Below are 20,050 nucleotides of genomic sequence, written 5' to 3'. Positions count from 1 at the left end.
AAGGAAAATGATGATAATTATGTGAGTGCTTCATCGTTTCATATTAACATGATGGTTCATTGAAACGTAATAATGGAGGTATATAAGGAAGTCTGCTTAATTGAGACAAAGTTGGGTTATTCATTAAAAAAGTCAGAATTTTGACCCAATTAACATGATTAATCAGGGAAGTGTACAGATATCATTATTTTAAATACAATGTAATAAATTATGTTTTGGCGTGTTTTTGGATTTGATTGTTTGGAAGGCAGATATTTTGTCCCCGGAATCCTGGACGGAAATGCATGGGATGAAAATATCCCAAGGAAATCAGTTGTTTTCCTATTTCCTAGGGTTTGTTTGGCACGTAGAGGAGGAGGTTTTCAGAATCCTGCAGCTCGGTGATTTTGTCCCTGCTAGCTGTGTTGAGCAAGATGTCACGCACCTGATCCGGGTTGAGCTGCGGGTTAAGGCCCAGGTGTACCGCGGCAGCTCCTGCAATGTGCGAGAACGGTCTCAAGTGCGGTTAAAAAAGAGTCAATTACGTTTGTCTATACATTGTTTCACAAAATCAAACGATGATAGCTGATATCGTGACTATGTAGAGAAAAAGAACCAACAGTTACGGGACATGTAAATTAAACAACATGAACAACAGTAGCCAATGCTACGTTGGTATTGAATTTGTAAAATGAAATCATAAAGTTGTACTTGAAAACAGCCACGAGCGGTGAGTGTTCTACTGTCACCATCATCTGTTGTTGTTGTCGAGATGATAACCTTGCTCATCTCTCAAGAATTAAGGTATCAAAGACTCAATACTATACTCAGAAGCAAAATAAAAACAACCGAACATTGAAACCAATTGTCACTGTTGTACTGATTTTGAATAACATTGTTCCCCCTTCCCCGGCATATAACACAATTAAAATATGATATGAAAGAATTATTATGAAAGAGGACCACGTCAAGCATGCTTAAAGAGGAAATCCACCCCAAAATTGAATAAACTTCAAAAGAAAGAGACAAATATTCCCTACAGAACAATACAAAAACGACAAAAATCGGATAAGAAATAAGGAAGATATGACATTTTGAAATTTTGCATTTTTTTTTTTCGGAGAACATTTCTTTTGAAGCTTATTTTATTTTGGGGATGGATTTTCTTTAATAGCCTATATCCAAATTCAAATTCAATCCTTGTTTAGGAGGAGCTAACACTCGGGGAGCTGTTATCCCAACCACTTACCGGCGACGTGGGGGCAAGCCATGCTGGTCCCGCTCAGGGACCAGTAGTCCGTGTCAGAACGGTAGTCGGCGCTCAGGATGCTGCGGCCGGGAGCGAAGATGTCCACGCATCCGCCCCAGTTGGAGAAGTAGACCCGAGCATCGTCTGACTGGATGGCACCGACCGTTATCGCCTTCGGAAGTCAATGATAACGCGATGGAAAGGAATCACCCATGCATGCAGCGAACATCGATATGGTATACGAGATCGACCTTTACAGCCAAGACCTATGTTTATTACCCCGCTATTCATTTTTGTTTCATCCATGCCAATAATGGCGTATACAGTAGATTCATTCTAGGTGTTTTTGCTTGTTTGTTTGTTTGTTTGTTTGTTTGTTTTTTTTTTTAGTGTCAGGTTCAATCACAAACCAGAATACGGTGATCCTATAGTACTGCCTTCTTGACTTACAATTTAGGATGATCCAATCAACATAAATACTGAAGTGAGGTGGTCGGGATTTGAAATGAACGAGAGATTAGGAATTGAACCTGCCACCCATTTTCTCATCAATAATTATTCACTACATACGACGCTTTTCTATGCCACAAGGCTGTAGAGTATAAGTTGTGCAAAGCGGCTTCGTTGCACGTATGCGTTATACTTCGTCACGTAATATAATATGTTGTGCATGCGAGAAGGGAAATGCCAAAACGATCGGACGTGGGGGGGGGGGGGGGGGCTCGTCCCACCTCCCTTGTTGGATCACCACGTCCCTCGTGGAGTAGATCTATAAACCCCTTGTAGTTTTTATTCAACACAGAATTAGAGTGTGTATGTTTCAGGTAACAACGAATAAAATATAATGAGAGCACAGTACATTAATCATTCACCTGTGCAGCTCTTGCAGGCGAGGCACGGCAGGCATCGTAGTCGCTGTTACCAGCCGCAACGACGACAGTTACGCCGGCAGAGTGCAGGTTTCTCAGAGATTCGTCAACGGCGCGGACTCCTCCGCCGCCGAGCGACATGCTCGCAACGGCTGGACGACGTCCGAACAGTGCAACCCAGTCCATGCCTGCAATGATAGATGATAACTATAATGTGTGATTTTTTTTTTCGTAATACGTTTAACGAATTTCATAATTTCTCGTTCTGTTTCTCTTCATCCTCACACCCAGGCCTCACACACACACGCACACACACTAGAAATGAAAAAGGAGAAAACAACAACAACAACCACAACAACAACAGCAACAACGACAGATGCTGGAGAAAAAAAAAACAAAGAAAAAGATAATTGAGATGAAGCAAAGGAGAGGAATTTAGCAAGGAGGACGGCCAAGAGGAGAAGGCTACCATAGGAAGAAAAATTAGCAGAAGACGAAGAAAAAGAACAAAAGACAAGGAAAAGGTGAAAAGTAAACGCGGCCATCATCGTACCATCTATCACAGCTGACCATGAACCCGACCCGTAGCAGCCAAGCACCCGCACGGCATAAACTCGGGCAGCCTTGGCCACTCCGTATCGCTTGCCCGCGATGGTACCCGCGCAGTGTGTGCCATGACCTTGGCAGTCTCCGTCGTTTCCCTGATGGAAAAAAAAAGAAGGAAAATCTCTTGTCTCCGAAAGTTACAAGAAAGAATTTTCTCCAAATATTCACATGGGTCAGGCTGTTCCAAGACATTTGCTCCTGCGACAGTTGCTCCCATGAAAACATCTGCACGCGGAGCCTAACATAACGTCTACCAACAAACATAACGCTACTATAGGATAAGGGTTATAACCCTCATCCTAATTTTCACATCAAACTAAAATCTAAAACCCCATCACAACCATGATAACCCTAACCCTAAATCCTTGGAGAAAATAAGACCGGAGCATACAATTGTTGCAGGAGCAAATGTCGTTTCGCCGGGTCTATCGAATACTGAAAGGGGATATTGGAACACTAAGTCTCATTGAAAGCCTGAGGACAAACAGATTAAAATACTGTCTGAAGTTATGACCTTTTAAACAGTCTTGTTTAATTCTTTTTGTGCAGCCCTCTGGAACATAATTATGTAAAGATTGCAAGAGGACTTTTCAAAATCATAATTTTTCTAGGACATCGAAAGGAGACTAAAAATAGTCCTTAGCTCCTTCAGAAAGCACAGTCATAATGTTGCTTGAATAAATTTCAGCAACAGACCAAGGAAACTTTTACTAAGAAAAAAAAAATCAAGAAATGTAAATTCCTTCATATTTTTTTTTAAAGTAGTGCTTATTTCTATTAATGTTAGCAAATAAAGTACATTTTTATTACAGACATTCTGTAAAGAGATCTCCCCCCCCCCTCTCTCTCTCTCTCTCTCTTCTACTCAGTGTTGGTATACTGTATACAACGATGAAAAGTTCTACGGGCATGTTAACCTGTTGCTGCATGCTAGAAACAAAACAGAAATTTCTTAGATTAAAAAACAACACGTTTTTGATTGTGTGAAATCAAAACAACGATAGGCAGCGTCTTATAACTAAATTGATTACCAATGAACAGTTCTCGTTCCGACTTCGTACTTACTATGGCGTAGTTCATGGCATCGTAACTGAATTCGGCACGGTCTTCGAAGTCCTCATGGGTTGTCCTAATGCCCGTGTCGAGCACGTATACGTTCACGCCACTCCCGTTTCCTTGAAAGAAAGAAAAATATAATAAATGCACCTATGTCAGGACCATACCGATAATAATAGTGTCCGTCTTTGTTCACACGAACTGAAGAGACACTGCCTATAGCGCATAGTGTGTATGATTTTTGTTCTCTGTCCATCCGGCATTGAGACGTTTCAGCATATAATTATGTATAATGTATACGTTGGCATGTAGGCCTATGTATTCTTGTATCTGTGTTAATTTTATTTATCTTTTTTTTTTTTTTTATTAAATCGTTTGTCTACGTGCCTAATTAGGGCGTCAGGCTGTCCGGAAAGTGTATCTCTTTACCTAACACTTAATTCGTACACCGACGCAGAGTTGGGTGATTACCATCCCTGCAGTAATTACTATAAGACTTGCATTGTGTGACGTCACGAGCCGAATTAACTGAACAATAAGAAAATGAAAGCAAGACCGCGAACTTTCGTGCCTCGTCCTCCTCCTGAAGTTGAGCTTAACTCCTTTTGTTTCGTATATGCTCACTATGTAGGTACCTACTGCGAGCTTAATACTCCCTTTGTTTGGTATGCTCGCTAGGCATGGTGGCACCCTTTCACTTACCGGCATATCTAGTATAAACTTCTAATCAAGTTGAATGCAAGTATTATCATCAGTGGAGTTTGGACAAACTAAGATTCTGTTACTCTCTAACTCCTGCGTCGAAGGATTATGCTTGCTTGAAGGAACAAAAAAACCAAGACTATACACAATGATCAACTATCTGAAAGCGAGAGGGTAGATTAATAGAGCAGCCATAGTCATCTGGTATTGAATATTTTATATAGGGCCTACACAGTCGACTGCACTGACAGGACCTACTGGATAGGCATACTTCGTAATTATGTACAAGATCAGCGATGTTGCGTTACTTATGTATTGTGTGCTCATCATGTATATTGTATTAATCTAATGTGTGTGAGGGTGTGTGATACTAGGCACGTGTGCAGACTTTCGATTTAGCACTATCTATATGTTAGAAAAGTGATTTAAAGTATATCAAGTATTTTTCCTTCTATAATTGTACATGTTCATGTGTAGCATAAAGTGGATTGAAGGAAATATATTGTCATCCATGAATGAGGGCAGACATTATCCTTATATAATATATCATTGTCACCCTTTCTTATTTGCGAGATCATTACTGCTGATATACAGTGAAGTAGAGTTTTTTTTTTATTTTTTAGTAATTCTCATCTATAATCAGAAAAATTTTCATTAGTGAATTCAATGGTCAAGCAGAATAAACGTGCATTACCTATTTATTGATTTATCGACATACTTGTTGTTTGTGTGTGCATGAACGAGTAATCATTCAAAGATTCAAGATTCAGTTATAGTTAATTTCAATCCAACAATAGGGCCTACACTGTCATAATGCAAAGTATACATGTGACAATACTGTTTAACAGTTTAAAAAAATACATCTAGGTCTTCAATTGTTGCATGTATAGTACAAAATAATATATGTGTACGAATGATTAACAGCGCATCTTTTGCAATGGTGACAAAAAGTAAAAGAACAATAAGAAATTATTAATAAAGCGCTTTGTGATGTAGGCCTATACTGAATTAAGAGCGAAGTTTGTTAGACGTGGGCCAAAAAAGAATCAGCATGCCAATATCATGTCCATATTTAAAGTTAACGCATTTTGATAATTCATAATGATGCAAATCATACAAAAACATGAAGCATAACAGAAAAAATAGTTATTTCATTATTTGTATTAATTCTGATACATTGATGAAATTTCTCAATAGGAGGAAATAAATGTCGCACCTGCAGGTGTGTAGCTGTCGTCCAGCGGTAGATCTCTCTGATTGATCCGGTCCAGCCCCCAGATCTCGGAGGCATGGGCCATCCCATCCTCCTCTACGTAACTCACGCCAGGGAGGGATCGCACCTGTTACATTATTAAATGGATCGTACAGTTCTGGTTGAGACCTAATTTCAGGTTTCTAAAATTTTTTTGGTGAGATGATGAGAAACCTCCTATGAAATATGATAAAACATGTAATTCGATGAGGAATTCAACGTTTATTTGATGAAAATTGGTTTTGAAATGGCTGAGATATCCAAAAAAAGAATGATTCTAATAAAGTGTGGGACCTCTAGGCGTGATGCAATAGCAGCACCCCCTTTCCCTCAAAATTTGAACCCCTGTCTAGTGCTCAGTTTTGAACCCCATAAAAATGAACCCTCTGAGTTCAAAACTGCACCTCAAGGTATTGAAAGGGGTTTATTTTTGCACCTCTGCAGTAAAATGTTGCAATTATTTAGATAGGTTACACAGGACAGTCTATTTATATCGGGTTATACATCATTTTAAGACTAGAGTGTGCTCTTTCAGAATCCATGTCCGGCGACGTTTCGGTGTTTATAGGGAATCAATTCAGCAACGTGTTGGAAATACATCCCATCAGGCACATTTTTTTTTTTTACGTCTTTAAAAAAGGCTTTGTTTACTTATTAACGTCTGAGGCCTGACAACCCTGATGCTTTTGCGTTGAAGTTCAACTATCCCGCACGATAAGTGTGTTTCAGTCATTAAATTGATGGATTACACATTGCAGTCCCATCGCTGTACACAACGCGATGATTTTCACTTCTAATACTGCTTCTTAACTCAGACCGGAGTTCAGGGTTGGCTGATATCGACAGTCTCAATCATGATAGATAGCAACTGCATTGTAATCTCATCCTGAAGCCATCTCGAGACTAGACAATAATAGGCAGTAATTTAGATTTGACTGTCATTTACTTCCGTTACAAACAGACAATCGTTTTTTGTTTTTGTGTTTTTTTTTGTCTTGTTTTTTTGTTCGTTAATCTCCCTGGGACCATTGCCGTTGATTGAGATCAATATCCGCGGTGAATATCATGACAAAAGATCGAGATCTTGAAGATCCTGATTGTTCATCCATGCACGTAGCATCGAAACAATAATACTAAGGATTAGAACGTACTGGTAACTAGTATCTTGCCGGCTTTCATTTTCTGGTGTTGCAATTTTGAGGCTCATGATATACGGGAATTATGCATGCATTACAAAAATATCGCCAACAATGCTTTACATCACGTCTCTTTGTATATATTTGTCGACTTGTCATTGGAAATACCATAAGGTAAAAGATGATGTTTAATCGACCTACCAAGGAGACTGCTTCCTGAGTCAGGGAAATGGCGAACCCATTCAACACGCTCCTGTACTCCTTGATCGGGTTGTTGAACTGTATGCCCTTAGCACGGGTCTCGGTTCGGAGCGTCTGCAGAACGTCTGGTCGTGAAACACCGTCCTATGAACATGTGATGTATCAGTGATGATCAGAGGATAACGTAATCTCCTTTGTAGAAATATACTATCAAAATTAATCACTTTTGCATACAGCGCACGAAATTTCTTCAAACAAAGATTTTAATACGAATGCTTAATATAAGTTAAATTACTTCTCATCCCACAAGCTAACGTCCTATAATGTTCACCGATTGCATTCTATATTATTTCGTGCTAGCTATCACCGCGCAAGCATTAATTTTAATTCTCTGTGAAACATGTTCCCAGAATGGTGTGTATGTCTGTTACTTTAGATTCTCGTGCTTTTACAATACAGTGTTCCTGGCAAAATGTATTCTTATTTTTATGTAGTCATGGAAACTACCAATGATGTCTTTTTTTTTTTGCGTGTAGTGGGTTGATAGTCAACATAATAATTGTGGTTACATAATCGTCATAAGTTAGAAGTGTTCAAGCTCAAATAGTGTGGCGTATGGATTTTTACCTTGAGCACCACAATGTACTGATTCTTGATAGCCTCCTTGGTCCTGTACAACGGAGCCCGATAAGGGCGGGCTGCCAGTGTGGTTGCACAGAATGTGACCGACAGCACCAGTAACACACGGAATGCTATCATGGTGATCAGACTCCTTTATTAAAAGTTGTACCTGAGAAAAGATACATTATATTGCACGTTCTATAATTAATGATATAATGAAAACAAACAAACAATATAGATGAATGAAATTAAAAGAAATAAATCAACTTTTTGACCTGCACCCCCCCCCCATATTGGAGAGGGAAACGTGCGGGGGGGGGGGGGGTGCAAGACCTATTATGGAAGATGAAAGATATTTTGCAATGACTCCACTTCACAATAATTCGACAGAAAATCCCACAATCGTTATAATAATTACTGATGATGATGAAACAGTCCGTAAGTCCTTATTGTTCCGTAAGTCCTTATTGAAACAATCTATACTGATTGTGTGATATTATAATGTTACAAGGCGTATCAGGACAACTCCCCCGGAGGACAACTCCCCCGGGGACTACTCCCACCTGACAGCTCCCCCGGAGGACCACTCCCCCGGAGGACGTCTCCCCCGGAGGACTACTCCCCCGGGGGACGTCTCCCCCGGGGGACAACTCCCCCGGGGGACAACTCCCCCGGGGGACAACTCCCCCAGAGGACAACTCCCCCAGGGGACAACTCCCCCGGGGGACAACTACCCCGGGGGACCACTACCCCGGGGGACAACTCCCCCGGGGACAACTCCCCCGGGGGACCACTCCCCCGGGGGACAACTCCCCCGGGGGACAACTCCCCCGGGGGACAACTCCCCCGGGGGACAACTCCCCCGGGGGACAACTCCCCCGGGGGACAACTCCCCCGGGGGACAACTCCCCCGGGGACAACTCCCCCGGGGACAACTCCCCCGGAGGACCACTCCCCCGGGGGACAACTACCCCGGGGACAACTCCCCCGGGGACAACTCCCCCGGGGACAACTCCCCCCGGGGACCACTCCCCCCCGGGGGACAACTCCCCCGGGGGACAACTCCCCCGGGGACAAATCCCCCGGGGACAACTCCCCCGGAGGACCACTCCCCCGGGGGACAACTCCCCCGGGGACAACTCCCCACGAGGGACCACTACCCCGAACGACAACTCCTAGGGTGACTTATCCCCAGGGTGACCACCCCCACCACTTCATATTTTTTCTGTGAAAGAATTCGACTTAAATTCCTGTGAACTCTGACATTTCAAGAGTGACGAGCAAAGTTAACTTTAAGGTTGTGTGATCGTAATCTAGTTCCTCTATTCTTTATTCACTCCTTCACTTTTATAATGATGATTGAGCTTCGGCTAAGTACACTGAATTTTATTTCAGAAATAACGCCCCCCCCCAAAAAAAAAAAAAAAAGTTCGACATCATTATTCTGTAAAACTAAGGGGTCACCTCGTCCCTTAATTCCCAAATTCCCAAATTGCTGTCTATCTAATTGGTGCGCTTTTGGCAATCATATCTTATTTCTTATTATTTACAGTCGGGAAAAATTCATATAAAACCGATTAGCAAAAATTGTCAACGTGAAAAAATATACCACACAATAAAGGCACGTCACTGTAATGTAAATTTTTGAATAAGTGTCTCTCTTCCTTTTACATCTAGAGGAAGGTTCCGCAAACCATTCGTTCTTTTGAAGACTTTTACAATATAGGTTTGAATGTGATCGCATATGTTTTTTTTTTCTGTGTGTTTGAGACACTTTAGTAATGGGTAAAGTTTCCTTCTATTTATTATGATATTTCGTTATGAAAAATTGATGACCGGTAAGGAACCAAAGTCAACAAAATAAGAGTCATTGAGGGAGCGAGCGTGTTTGGAAATTTTTGCATTTCTGCAGTCAAAACTTGCTCGTTGTCGCTTCATTACATCCGAATTTATGTGTTTATTGCTCATTTATTATTCCTTTCAGATTGGTGTAGAAAGAAAACAAGAGCTCGAGGGAAAGTATCACAGTCACCACATCTGATGCAATTTCCCTGTAAATTAAAGCTACTTCTCAATTTTTCTCGGAGACCTCCCCCCCCCCCCCGGTCCACATACCCAATAAAACTGACTTTTGGTCCCTATCCCATTAGAATTATTCCAACCAACTTTGGGGGAGGGGGGGGGGGGGGACTGCACACTGGTTCTGAAGAAGAATTGGTCGGTTTTAAATTGCGTAATGACTTATTTTTTTAAGTCATCACTCGAATTTAGTCAAAAATAAAAAAAAAAGATCGGCCGAATATTCGGTCCCCCTCTTGGAGATCCTGGATCCACTGGTGCCGTTGCATGCAAGCCTATGCATTCATCTCGTTCCTCCTCGTGTAGTCTGGTTTCCAGGCCCCTTTGCCAACTGGACTCCGCGTAGAAAGAAAAAAAAAACAACAAACAAACACACCTTAAACTACACTAGTTTTCGACGTTGAGGGCGTCAATATCCTGAATAGGTAAATAGTATCATGTTCATGGGGTCTGGAGACAGACTATACTCCTCGTGGGACCTTGTCCGTAAGAGTAATATGGCACTGAATTATGATAAGTGGAAAGTAAATTTTCGTGAAACAGGTAAATGCTCAATTGCCCGTAAAGGTACATTTAAGTCACTTTTTATATGATTGCCCAAAATATTTGATAGAGAGAGTCATGTTGATCACAGACATTTGAGGAAAAGATCAACGGAATATAAGAAAAGTCCTGTTATCTACTGACAATGTTAGCCATTTAAAGGTTTTAATTTTGTATGTTAAGAGAACAAGGCTGTTATCCAAAAGACTTACATAGGTCGTATAGAGTTATGCAGGTAATATTTTTTTTTTTTTTAGTTTTGTATAATTTAGATTTGCACACTGCACAACCGGATGTTTGCTTATTACACGATGTAAAATTCTGAATTATTTGTAATTTATATCTATTTATTGGAAAGTACATAGGCCCCTTTATGAAACAATTATTTTTGATATGTTTCTATATCGAATTCCGGAGTCTGCTTGTGCACCATATGCGTTGGGCGGAGGGTCCTGAGTGCGGCAAATGAGGGATCTAGGTCCGTGTGCACGCGACAGAGAATCCTGCTCAATGTAACGAGCCGGGCTGATCAGAGTTTGCCATCAGCATGCACCAGAACTTATTTGCCCCAGCCATATAACAGCAAACATATTGCGCACATAAAAATAATTGTAATAAGTGTATTTTTTTTTAGAAATTGATTATATGTAAAATAATGATATTATAAAGATAAAGGCGTTAATATTCATGTCTGAATAGCGCGCCTCAAATATAACAACAACACCAACAGCATTGTCCTTGAAGCCAGCCAAAGGAAAGCCATGGAATGGATAACGACACAACGAGGAGGGCGAAAATTTGCACTAAATGGATACATTTATGTCAAACGACGTGACCTTGCAGGTGGCTGGGAGGGGTTTGAGTGCGAGTTGCGGCGCAAGCACGAGTGCAATGCAAAGATTCAGGTAAAGTATACAATTTAAACATCCTCATTTATTTACTTAAGATATTAGTCCTATATCTGGTTATAAGAGATGGGAACAGTGAAGCCGAAATACATGTACAGAACCTTATTTATTTCCTTTCACTTTAAACCCATACCTTATAGGCCTATTGAACATTTTAATTTTTTTTATTTATTGAGTTTTTAAAACACTAATACAGGGGAGCTAAAAATCATAAATGGCTCGATGTAGCGAAAAAATATTTTGAAACAAAGTATCACTTCAACCTCAGTTCCCAATGATAACACGTGCACATGCAACACGTGCACGCATGTGCACGAGTGTATTCAGTCCAGTGGAAGGGGGAGAAAAACCAACGAGATTCTTGGAAAAACTAATCTCTACTCTAGCAGTAGCTCTTCTCAATACGCGCGGTATGGTGAGTGTGTGTGTGTGTGTGTGTGCGTATGTTTTATTTTCAATGAAAATGTGATGTGCGTGTGTTTTTTAATTGAAATGATTTCATTCTAGTTTTGTATATCGTATTTGTGTTGCTTTTTTATGTATAAATACCCTTGTGAGTGCGAGTAACATAAGTCAAAGAATATTTTTTTTTAGTACATGTCAATACTTCCTTGTGAAGAAATGGTCAGTAGGATTGATCTATAATCGAGTTGTTATGTTGAAGAATGATGATTGGCAGTATAGTTTGACAATGGACTTGTGTTTTGAATGGTATTTGTACCGTTTTATGTTCATGTTACACCCAGATTGGGTTGATTTACGAATGATTTGAATGAAATCAATAAAATGTAATTGAAAAAAAAAATGTGTGTGTGTGTGTGTGCGTTTTGACTGGTACGCGAGGACGAGGCCGAAAACCGATCTCGTTTCATTTACCTGTATAGCGCTAGTTCTTACAGATACCAAGGAGGTACTAGGCGAGTACCTCTTGCTTATACTGCGTTCCTAGTGCACGACCATCCTGTTTGGTCCGTCTATGTACGTAGGTCTGGACCAGTCATAGGCATTGTACGTGCAAAAAAGTGGTCATAAAATATACATAATTTTATATATCCACCTCCCAAAGTTATCTGTATTATAGGGATCTAAGGGACGTAAGAGGTGTGGGTTGGGGGAGGGGGAGGGGGGGGGGGGGGCAAGATCAACAATTTCCCGGTCAGTGGCAAGTACAGATATTTTTTTTTTTTTTTGAGGGGGGCGAAGAAGTTATTTTCCCTGACTTTTGAGCATCGGTTGCTTTACAAAAAAACATTCCTTCATGACCTCATGACCTAAACTTTCACAAGAGAAGATTCAAGAAAATATCTTCAGGCATTGCATGATATTATGGTGGAAATTGTGAAATTTTATGTATTTCACCTTGACCTTTTGACCTTTTTCATGTGCAACCAAATGTTGATAGACACAACTTCACCCCCTAATACACATACATGCCAAGTTTCATTAGGATACCTCAAAAGGTTCTGATAGTTACCCTGTCCACAAAATTCATTACGGACGGACGGACGGAAGGACGGACGGACGAACGGACGGACGGACAACCCGAAAACATAATGCGTCCGGCACCACTTTGTGGCGGAGGCATAAAAAATAGTATTCACAGAAATGTGATTAACCATGCATTGAATTGGGATATATTTAGCTCTTGCTCTGTGTATGCATATTTCTGTATAATAAATGTCCGGAAGTTGAGGAGGCGGGGATGGGAGGGGTAACTCTCTCCCACATGACGGAGCTTTTGCATTTTTAGAATTGACATACAATGTTCAACGATCTGAAGCAAAATCTATAGGTGGAACATCCTGAAATTTGTATCAGATAAGTGTAGTAAGTCATCATGGAGAGAGACCAAGCGGAGGAAGGATGCGGGAGGATGTGTCCTCCTCCTATCCGAGAAGGATTTTGCATGATTGCGATTCAAAGATGTGGAATTTCTGGCGCACACTTTTGATTTACATGTAATGTAATGTAGCCATAATCAATGTTTCAATATTTGAAAAACTGTCAAACAAAGAAATTGAAAAGATAAGATATACCCCTCCTATATGATGGAACTTTTAGATTAAATTTTGTTTGAAATAAAGTGACAGATGTAGTGCGCACTGTTTGATGAAATATTAGGAAAGTTTCAATCTCAAAAGTCTACATATTGTATGGAAGTTGGCCTATAACGGGGGAGGCATCCCTATCACAACCACGGGCATTTTCCATTTTCAGAATTGAAATTAAACGATGTTGTGCTCTTTTGGTGAAATATCTGGAGAGTTCCTATGAAAAAAAAAAAAAAAAACATGCAAATTTTCTGCATCGTGGGGATTTTTTTATTTATTTATTTTTTTTTTTTTTTTGGGGGGGGGGGGGGATCGGGAGGGTGGGGGTAAAGTAATGTGTTTGCATAGCTCCCACCCAACATTTGTATTCCAGGATTGACGCTTTTTAGTACTATGAAGCTGTGCAACATTTAGAGTCCAATTGACATTATCTCACAAACACATTTTGGTGGAATTGGGGAAATTATTAATCCACGAAGTGTAATACTACCGGTATATACGTCTATGGAGGGGAACTAGGCGGGGAATTGGTTAGGCTTAAATGAAAGAAGTATATGATATTCCCACACGAGGGAACTTTTGCATTTTTTTTTAACTTAAATGACAGATCTTTTGATGAAAGAATTATCCTGAAAAATGTCAATCTTATGAGAACGGAACAGAGGGGGAGAAGGTGGGAGGAGATATAAACCTATTAAACCCGTTTTCAGAATTGAACTACAACAATTCCTTGCACAGTTTCAGTAAAATATTTGGATAGTATTCCATCAAAAAAGCAAGAAAATCTCCGACACTCCGAAAAATCATTGGGAGGGCGGGAAGGAGGCAACTGCTCCGCACCCCTGCATATGAGGGAGCTTTTGCTGAGCCAGTTTCGAATAATATAAAAATCCACATCCTGGAAATTACCGGGGGGGGGGGGGGGCGGGGCAAAATGATATGATTTCCCCCCCCCCCCCCATCGACGCTCCCCTGGAGGGGGTACGCTCCCCTGGAGGGGATACCCTCCCCCTAAATGAGGGAACTTCTGCATTTTTAGAATTGAAATTCAGCACTCTACTGAGCCCTTCAGGTAGCATATCTAAAAAAAAAAAAAAATAAAATAAAAAAAAATAAAGCTCAAAAACTCAATAGAAAAGTAGGGAAAGTAATATATCCAGTGACAATGGGAATGCTTTGTTAGTGCTGTCTGCACTTTCAGGCTTGTTTTGTGTGGGAGTGAAATTCAGTGATCTAATGCACATTTAATAGTGTAAAGAAACAAATCTGAAATAAAAAAAAAAATGTCATAGTCAGAATACATACAATATTCAACACTAAATTCAAAACCACTGCTTTCACACAGAACATCAGTATGAACTGAGAAGATATACTTTTCTTACTTTTTTTTATTATTGAATTGTAGAAAAAAAGAAAGATTATTCACATTCGAATCCTACGACAATACAGGTCCAGTATACCGTAGTAAATGTTTAGGCTTGACGTTTTAATGCAATTCATCTTTTTTTTTTTCAGCATATAAATTATAGAAAAAATATTTCTGATTAAAAAAACCTTTATCCTAGTTGTCTACACGATTACTCTGCAATGCAACTGCTGTCAAAGAGAAACAAGTACAAAGTTATTTCCTTTTTTTCTATTTTCGTTTCCTTGAATGTGACATGGGTTTAAATTTCTTCATAACAGATTTTGGGAGACAACCACCATGGGCGTGAGCCCGAACATCCTCATCCTCCAAACTACGGCAGAGTGAACGCTGTACAGGTGTCAGCGGCTGTAAAGAGGAGGGCACTGGACACAGAGGAAGGGCCGCAACAGATTCTGTTGCAGACCATCCCTCTGAGTACCGAGGAAGGACGGGCTGCCCTTCCACGGCTTGATGACATGCGCCGAAACATCCGGCGTCACAGGCAGAACCATCCAAATGCTCTGCCGGTACCACGAACTGTGGAGGAATTGGAGATTCCGAATGGTGAAGCTCTTTCCCTTGCAGGAGAACGATTCCTCTTGCATGACTCCGGAAGAGAAGACCCTCACAGATTCATCATCTTCGCCACGGACAGAAACTTACGGGTACACTCATCCTTCCATTTACGAATTCCATTTCCCACACTATATTTCACAAAATACTAAGAAATAATATAAAAAAATTATAATCTTTAGTAGTTCATTACGTTATTGAGTCTCTGAATCACATTTCTTTGCTGGTCTGAGCATATTGTGCACTAAAATAAAGGTCATTGTTTTATGCGTATCCGTCTCCATTATCGAAATTGGCAAATAGGAATGCAATATTATTGTTTTGTTAAGTTCTCAAAGTTGGAACATTCTCAAAGTATTTAAAATGATTTGCTTCAGAAGCTTGGAGCATGAGCATACCAAGGAACTTTCAAATTGAGTTGTAACCCATGGGAAATAAAATCTGGTCCGACAGGCAAAAATTTCAAGGCCAAATCACGACAGTCGCAGACGGCCAAAAATTCTTTTCTGAGCAAAAAAGGAGCCTCCGAAAAGATAAAGAGAGAGAATCCGTTAAATTAATAAGGTAATGACGGCACTAGCCCTCCCCCAAGTTTGGAGCCTGAAAAAAAAAAAATCATTTAATTACAAATGCCAAAAGTATGCATGAAATCGCGTGATAACAACCCCCCCCAAAAAAAAAAATAAATAAATAAATAAAAAAAAATATTAAAAAAGCTCTCACTGTTGGAGGGGGCCACACCCTATAACACCATCCCCATCCTGCCTCTGCTGAGTCTGCTCCCTCGCATGATGTACCTCCCCTCTTTAGACGAAATCCTGGCTACACCACTGGGTATGTTATTAGCCTTCAAAAGAAGATAAGCGTTGAGGTAGACGGAAAATAAATTGTGCCATTAAAGTACCGAAAAAGAGTTACCTGTACTGTACTGCCTTGAAGAAACATAATTATTCTAGTAAGATTTGACATTATTTTCCAGTTTGTTGCCTTCTTGTTCTTGACATGAGTCTGATTTCTCATCGTTCTGGCTTCTTTTTCAGCTCCTAGACAATTCAGCTAATTGGTTTGCTGATGGTACATTTCAAGTGGTACCAAGTATCTTCTTCCAGCTTTGGACTGTCCATGCTGTACATGAGGGGCGCGTTGTCCCACTTGTGTACGCATTGTTGCCGAATAAGACGGAAGAAACGTACTCACGAGTTCTCCGTGTCCTTCTCGAACATGGCGACTTCCACCCGAGAACGGTCCTCATCGACTTTGAGCTGGCGGCCAAGAACGCATTTGAGAGAGTATTCCCGGACACAGCAGTAAAGGGGTGCCTCTTTCACCTTTCACAGAGAATCCACGATAAGGTACTTGATGCCAATATGTTCTCTTTCTGAAATTGAATCGGTTATTTCGTCTTTTTTTGAAGCCCAAAGGCGGGATGAGCAGGGAAGATATGAAGGTCGATTTGAAGATCGTTTTCATTTCACTAATATTCATTCATTTAGTAAAGCTCTATAGACATTAGTTCTCCAGATCGATAGACAGAAGTTTGGTTAGACCAATAATACTAGGTTTCTGATGTGCTTCGCTTCAGAGAATAGGGGAGCGCGGCACCAGGTCAAGGTTTATTAAAGCCCTTTTTAAACTTGTGTTTCTTAATCCCGGACTTTCTCTGACCCAAGACTATCGTTAGTCCCGTACCAATTTTTTCAGCTTTTTACACTGGCCAATTAGTCCCGTACTATCTCTTGTCCGGGGCTAAGGAGAAAACTGACCTTTTTACACTCGTTTTTCTTAGCCCCGGACTTTCCAAATCACATGAATATTCATGATTACGCTGTGCACTGAACACGTACACGCACGCACCGGCAGCACTTGATTACCTCGTTTCTGATTGGTCAGTGGGGGTCGGACTTCGTCTCCGTCGCTTATCCCCGGATTATTTTTTTTTTTCATTTTGTTTACACTTACTTGCTTGCGGAGTGTATAGAGAGCGTGTTAGCTGTGGGGCTGATGACAGGCAAAGGTTCTAATATTATCGACACCAGAGTCGGCGATTTCATTTGACGAGTTGAAGAACGGAAACATCAAAGACGACACTCGTGCAATAGAGCAGTCTTTTTTTTTTTTTTTTTTGACATGGTGGAGGTACCCCAATTAAACCAACGAATTCCCTGTTGGTTTTTCGTTGATATGACATTGATTGAAACGGTGATCACAAAGATCTAGTGATAATCTTGATCAAAATCATCGTCATGGATATGTTAACAATGCGTGCGCGGGGGAGCGCTACAGAATACTAGTACTAGTATATGGATTATCATGGACGAGAAGGAAACATTCTAATAAATCATCTATAGCTTGTAGTTCTGTTTCTTATTGTGAATAAAGATGTGTTGCTGTTTTATCAATTTTTACAAATCTTTTAAAAAAAGTTTCTTTCAAATATGAACAAAGTTTACAAATTCGGGAAATGTTTTTCATTGGCTATGTAAAAAAAACAAAAACAAACAAGAATAATTCCAGTAATCCTTGTCTTACTGCGGGCATGGTGTTATACAGAATAAACTAATGGAAAAGTATGCATCATATAGTCAAGAATATTTTCATGGTTATTTTCATACCATTACTCGCAATAAGAGTGGGGTATGTTGGATGAACACTTAAAACGGTGAAAAGAGCGTGTTTTATTTTTATAATTACACTTTTAATTATATGTGGGATAGCGAATGTGTTTTGTACATCTTTAAGCATTCTTATCATTCAGGAGGCAAGAGAAAACACGTTATTAGGCTGACAGGTTCTGTATGGTGCCTCTGTTTAAACTATAAGCATTCAACTTGCCTTACGCCGAACTGCCCATCCCCTCCCCGCACAATACAGCCTTCTTGCATGGGAAACTTGTTCGCCCCTGTCCCCTCTTTCTTTCTTTCTGATTTTCTTTCTCTCTTCCCTTCTTCCTCATATTTTGGTCTATAAAGTCATTGGTCTATAATACAGACCCTTTCTTCATTGCTAAATCGATTTCAATGATAGGATTTTTATCAACACATTGCACGTCAAATGTTTTACCTTTCCTTTATACAACGTATATAATCTGGGGCGCTTTTCGTTTTGTTGATAAACCATGAACATTCTAAAGAGGGATGCAAACTTAAACAGTTTTATATTCACGGCTTGCCTTAAAAATGCATCCATTATTCCACCGGATATATAATCTTCTTGCATGAATGTTGTGCGGTTTTCTTTCAGGTTTACGACTTTCTTTGCTGTTTTATTCATTTTCTAATTCAGATCAAACAAGAGGGCCTGCGTCCCCTCTACTTGGCAGACAATGAATTCCGAGTACAAGCTCGGATGATCGCCGCCATTGCATTCGTGCCACTAGCTGATGTTGAGAGGGCATTTGGGGCTCTTTCTGAGATAGCTCCTCCAGAACTGCGCCCGGTACTCAACTACTTTGAGGATACGTATGTTGGCCGCCCTCAGATAAGGGGGAATGAGCGTGCCCCTCCAAGGTTTCCACAGCTAATGTGGAATGTCCACGAAGCCACTCTAGAGGGAAGCTCGAGAACAAACAACCACGTGGAGGGATGGCACAGAAGGTTTCAAGTTGGAGTCGGCGCTGATCACCAAACCTTTTGGAAATTCCTAGAGAAGGTCAAGCAAGAACAAAGTCTCCAAGAGATGACGATCGTTCAGGCGCAAGCTGGTGCACCTGCTCCAGCCAGACGACGAGAATATGAGCAGATCAACCGCAGGCTGGTGCGACTTGTGGAAGGTTATGCCAACCGAGACATTTTAGAGTTCTTGAGGGGAGTGTCCTACAATTTGCATTAGGCAGCAGGCGGTCAAAGAGTATTGAGCAGTCAACCGGCAGGCCTCCGAAAATACGCTTATTTTGTTCTTTTATTTTCAGCTCGGTCGCGGCGACCTTCACATGATTTCTCGAACCGAAGAAAACGTCTCCTTTTCAAACTGCGATATCTCCGTGAATAATCCTATTATGTTTATCAACGATTTCTTTTGCATCTTTATGTCAAAGGACAAAATGTACTAGACATGTAAAAATATAAAGTCCCCACACCCAGAAATATATAGTAAATTGAGGATAAAAGTGAGGTTAAAATGACAAAATCGAATATTGAGAATATACTGAATTATTTTAATATCAGTTGCTTCTGGGCCCACTAAAATCATACATCATCCGAAGCGAAATTTATCTAGCTTTTCAAAAATACCACTATTTTTTAACAATCTCTTGTAACAGGGTCAGGATCCAGCAAAATAGCCTCCAGGTACACATCCAAAAATGCTCAAAACTTGGCGGAGTCGCAGACCACCTTAGTTAGCCAATCACAACCCCGCGCTGTGACATCATTGGCATGGCGATTCTGCCGAATGAACGAGGGTAACTCTAAGCACTCCGAAAATGCTAGAATCGCTTCAACTTCTGTTCATTGTTACTTTCTTGTGTAACAAGTATCATAATTGTATTTTCTCTGTCTTTTTTTCTATATTACTGTCGTAAATGATACAGAATATGACTCACGTCCACAAAAACTTACATCAGTCCCACGTACATACTGAAAATTGTGTTGTTCAGTTGCACTACAAGGACATAGCTCGGCCTTGGTCGTGTGATCGTGTCCATCACGAGTTGTTGACAAGATACAGTTGTGTTGCCATGTAATTGTTGTTTTAATTTGTTTAACACCCGGTGATTAAAATGAGTATTTGATTCTACACAAAACTTATCAGTGGGCAAGATAAAACCTACAGGTTATAAACCCTGCCATACTTTGTATTTTTGTGAATTAATCGCTATG

General features: G+C 40.4%; 2 protein-coding genes across 2 annotated transcripts; one reads left to right on the top strand and one right to left on the bottom strand.

The window, feature by feature from the left end:
• Positions 1-7,809, bottom strand: LOC140241962 (aqualysin-1-like). Its single transcript, XM_072321708.1, has 8 exons — positions 7,678-7,809; positions 7,051-7,194; positions 5,678-5,801; positions 3,769-3,878; positions 2,651-2,798; positions 2,101-2,285; positions 1,229-1,400; positions 1-474 (listed from the first exon to the last, which is right to left on the bottom strand). The coding sequence occupies exons 1-8, from the start codon at positions 7,807-7,809 to the stop codon at positions 329-331; spliced, it is 1,161 nt and encodes a 386-aa protein (XP_072177809.1). The 3' UTR covers positions 1-328.
• Positions 7,810-10,187: 2,378 nt separating this feature from the next.
• LOC140241961 (uncharacterized) lies at positions 10,188-19,061 on the top strand. Its single transcript, XM_072321707.1, has 5 exons — positions 10,188-10,236; positions 11,137-11,198; positions 14,939-15,325; positions 16,274-16,585; positions 18,516-19,061. Exons 1-5 carry the CDS (start codon positions 10,188-10,190, stop codon positions 19,059-19,061), a joined length of 1,356 nt encoding a protein of 451 aa, XP_072177808.1.
• Positions 19,062-20,050: the final 989 nt, after the last annotated feature.

Source organism: Diadema setosum, chromosome 18, assembly GCF_964275005.1.
Source record: "Diadema setosum chromosome 18, eeDiaSeto1, whole genome shotgun sequence".
Lineage (NCBI taxonomy): Eukaryota > Metazoa > Echinodermata > Echinoidea > Diadematoida > Diadematidae > Diadema > Diadema setosum.
Note: the sequence above shows the minus strand (reverse complement) of the source record. Positions and strands in the feature narration are given on the sequence as shown.

What these genes read in the sequence shown, in the direction of transcription:
- LOC140241961 (XM_072321707.1), top strand. Translation starts at nt 10,188, where the DNA reads ATGTTCATGGGGTCTGGAGACAGACTATACTCCTCGTGGGACCTTGTC. An exon ending in CCACGGACAGAAACTTACGG is followed by an intron (nt 15,326 to 16,273) that starts GTACACTCATCC and finishes CTTCTTTTTCAG; the next exon opens with CTCCTAGACAATTCAGCTAA. An exon ending in CACAGAGAATCCACGATAAG is followed by an intron (nt 16,586 to 18,515) that starts GTACTTGATGCC and finishes TTTCTAATTCAG; the next exon opens with ATCAAACAAGAGGGCCTGCG.
- LOC140241962 (XM_072321708.1), bottom strand. Translation starts at nt 7,809, where the DNA reads ATGATAGCATTCCGTGTGTTACTGGTGCTGTCGGTCACATTCTGTGCA. An exon ending in AGTACATTGTGGTGCTCAAG is followed by an intron (nt 7,195 to 7,677) that starts GTAAAAATCCAT and finishes ACATGTTCATAG; the next exon opens with GACGGTGTTTCACGACCAGA. An exon ending in ATGGTCAGCTGTGATAGATG is followed by an intron (nt 2,286 to 2,650) that starts GTACGATGATGG and finishes CTATCATTGCAG; the next exon opens with GCATGGACTGGGTTGCACTG.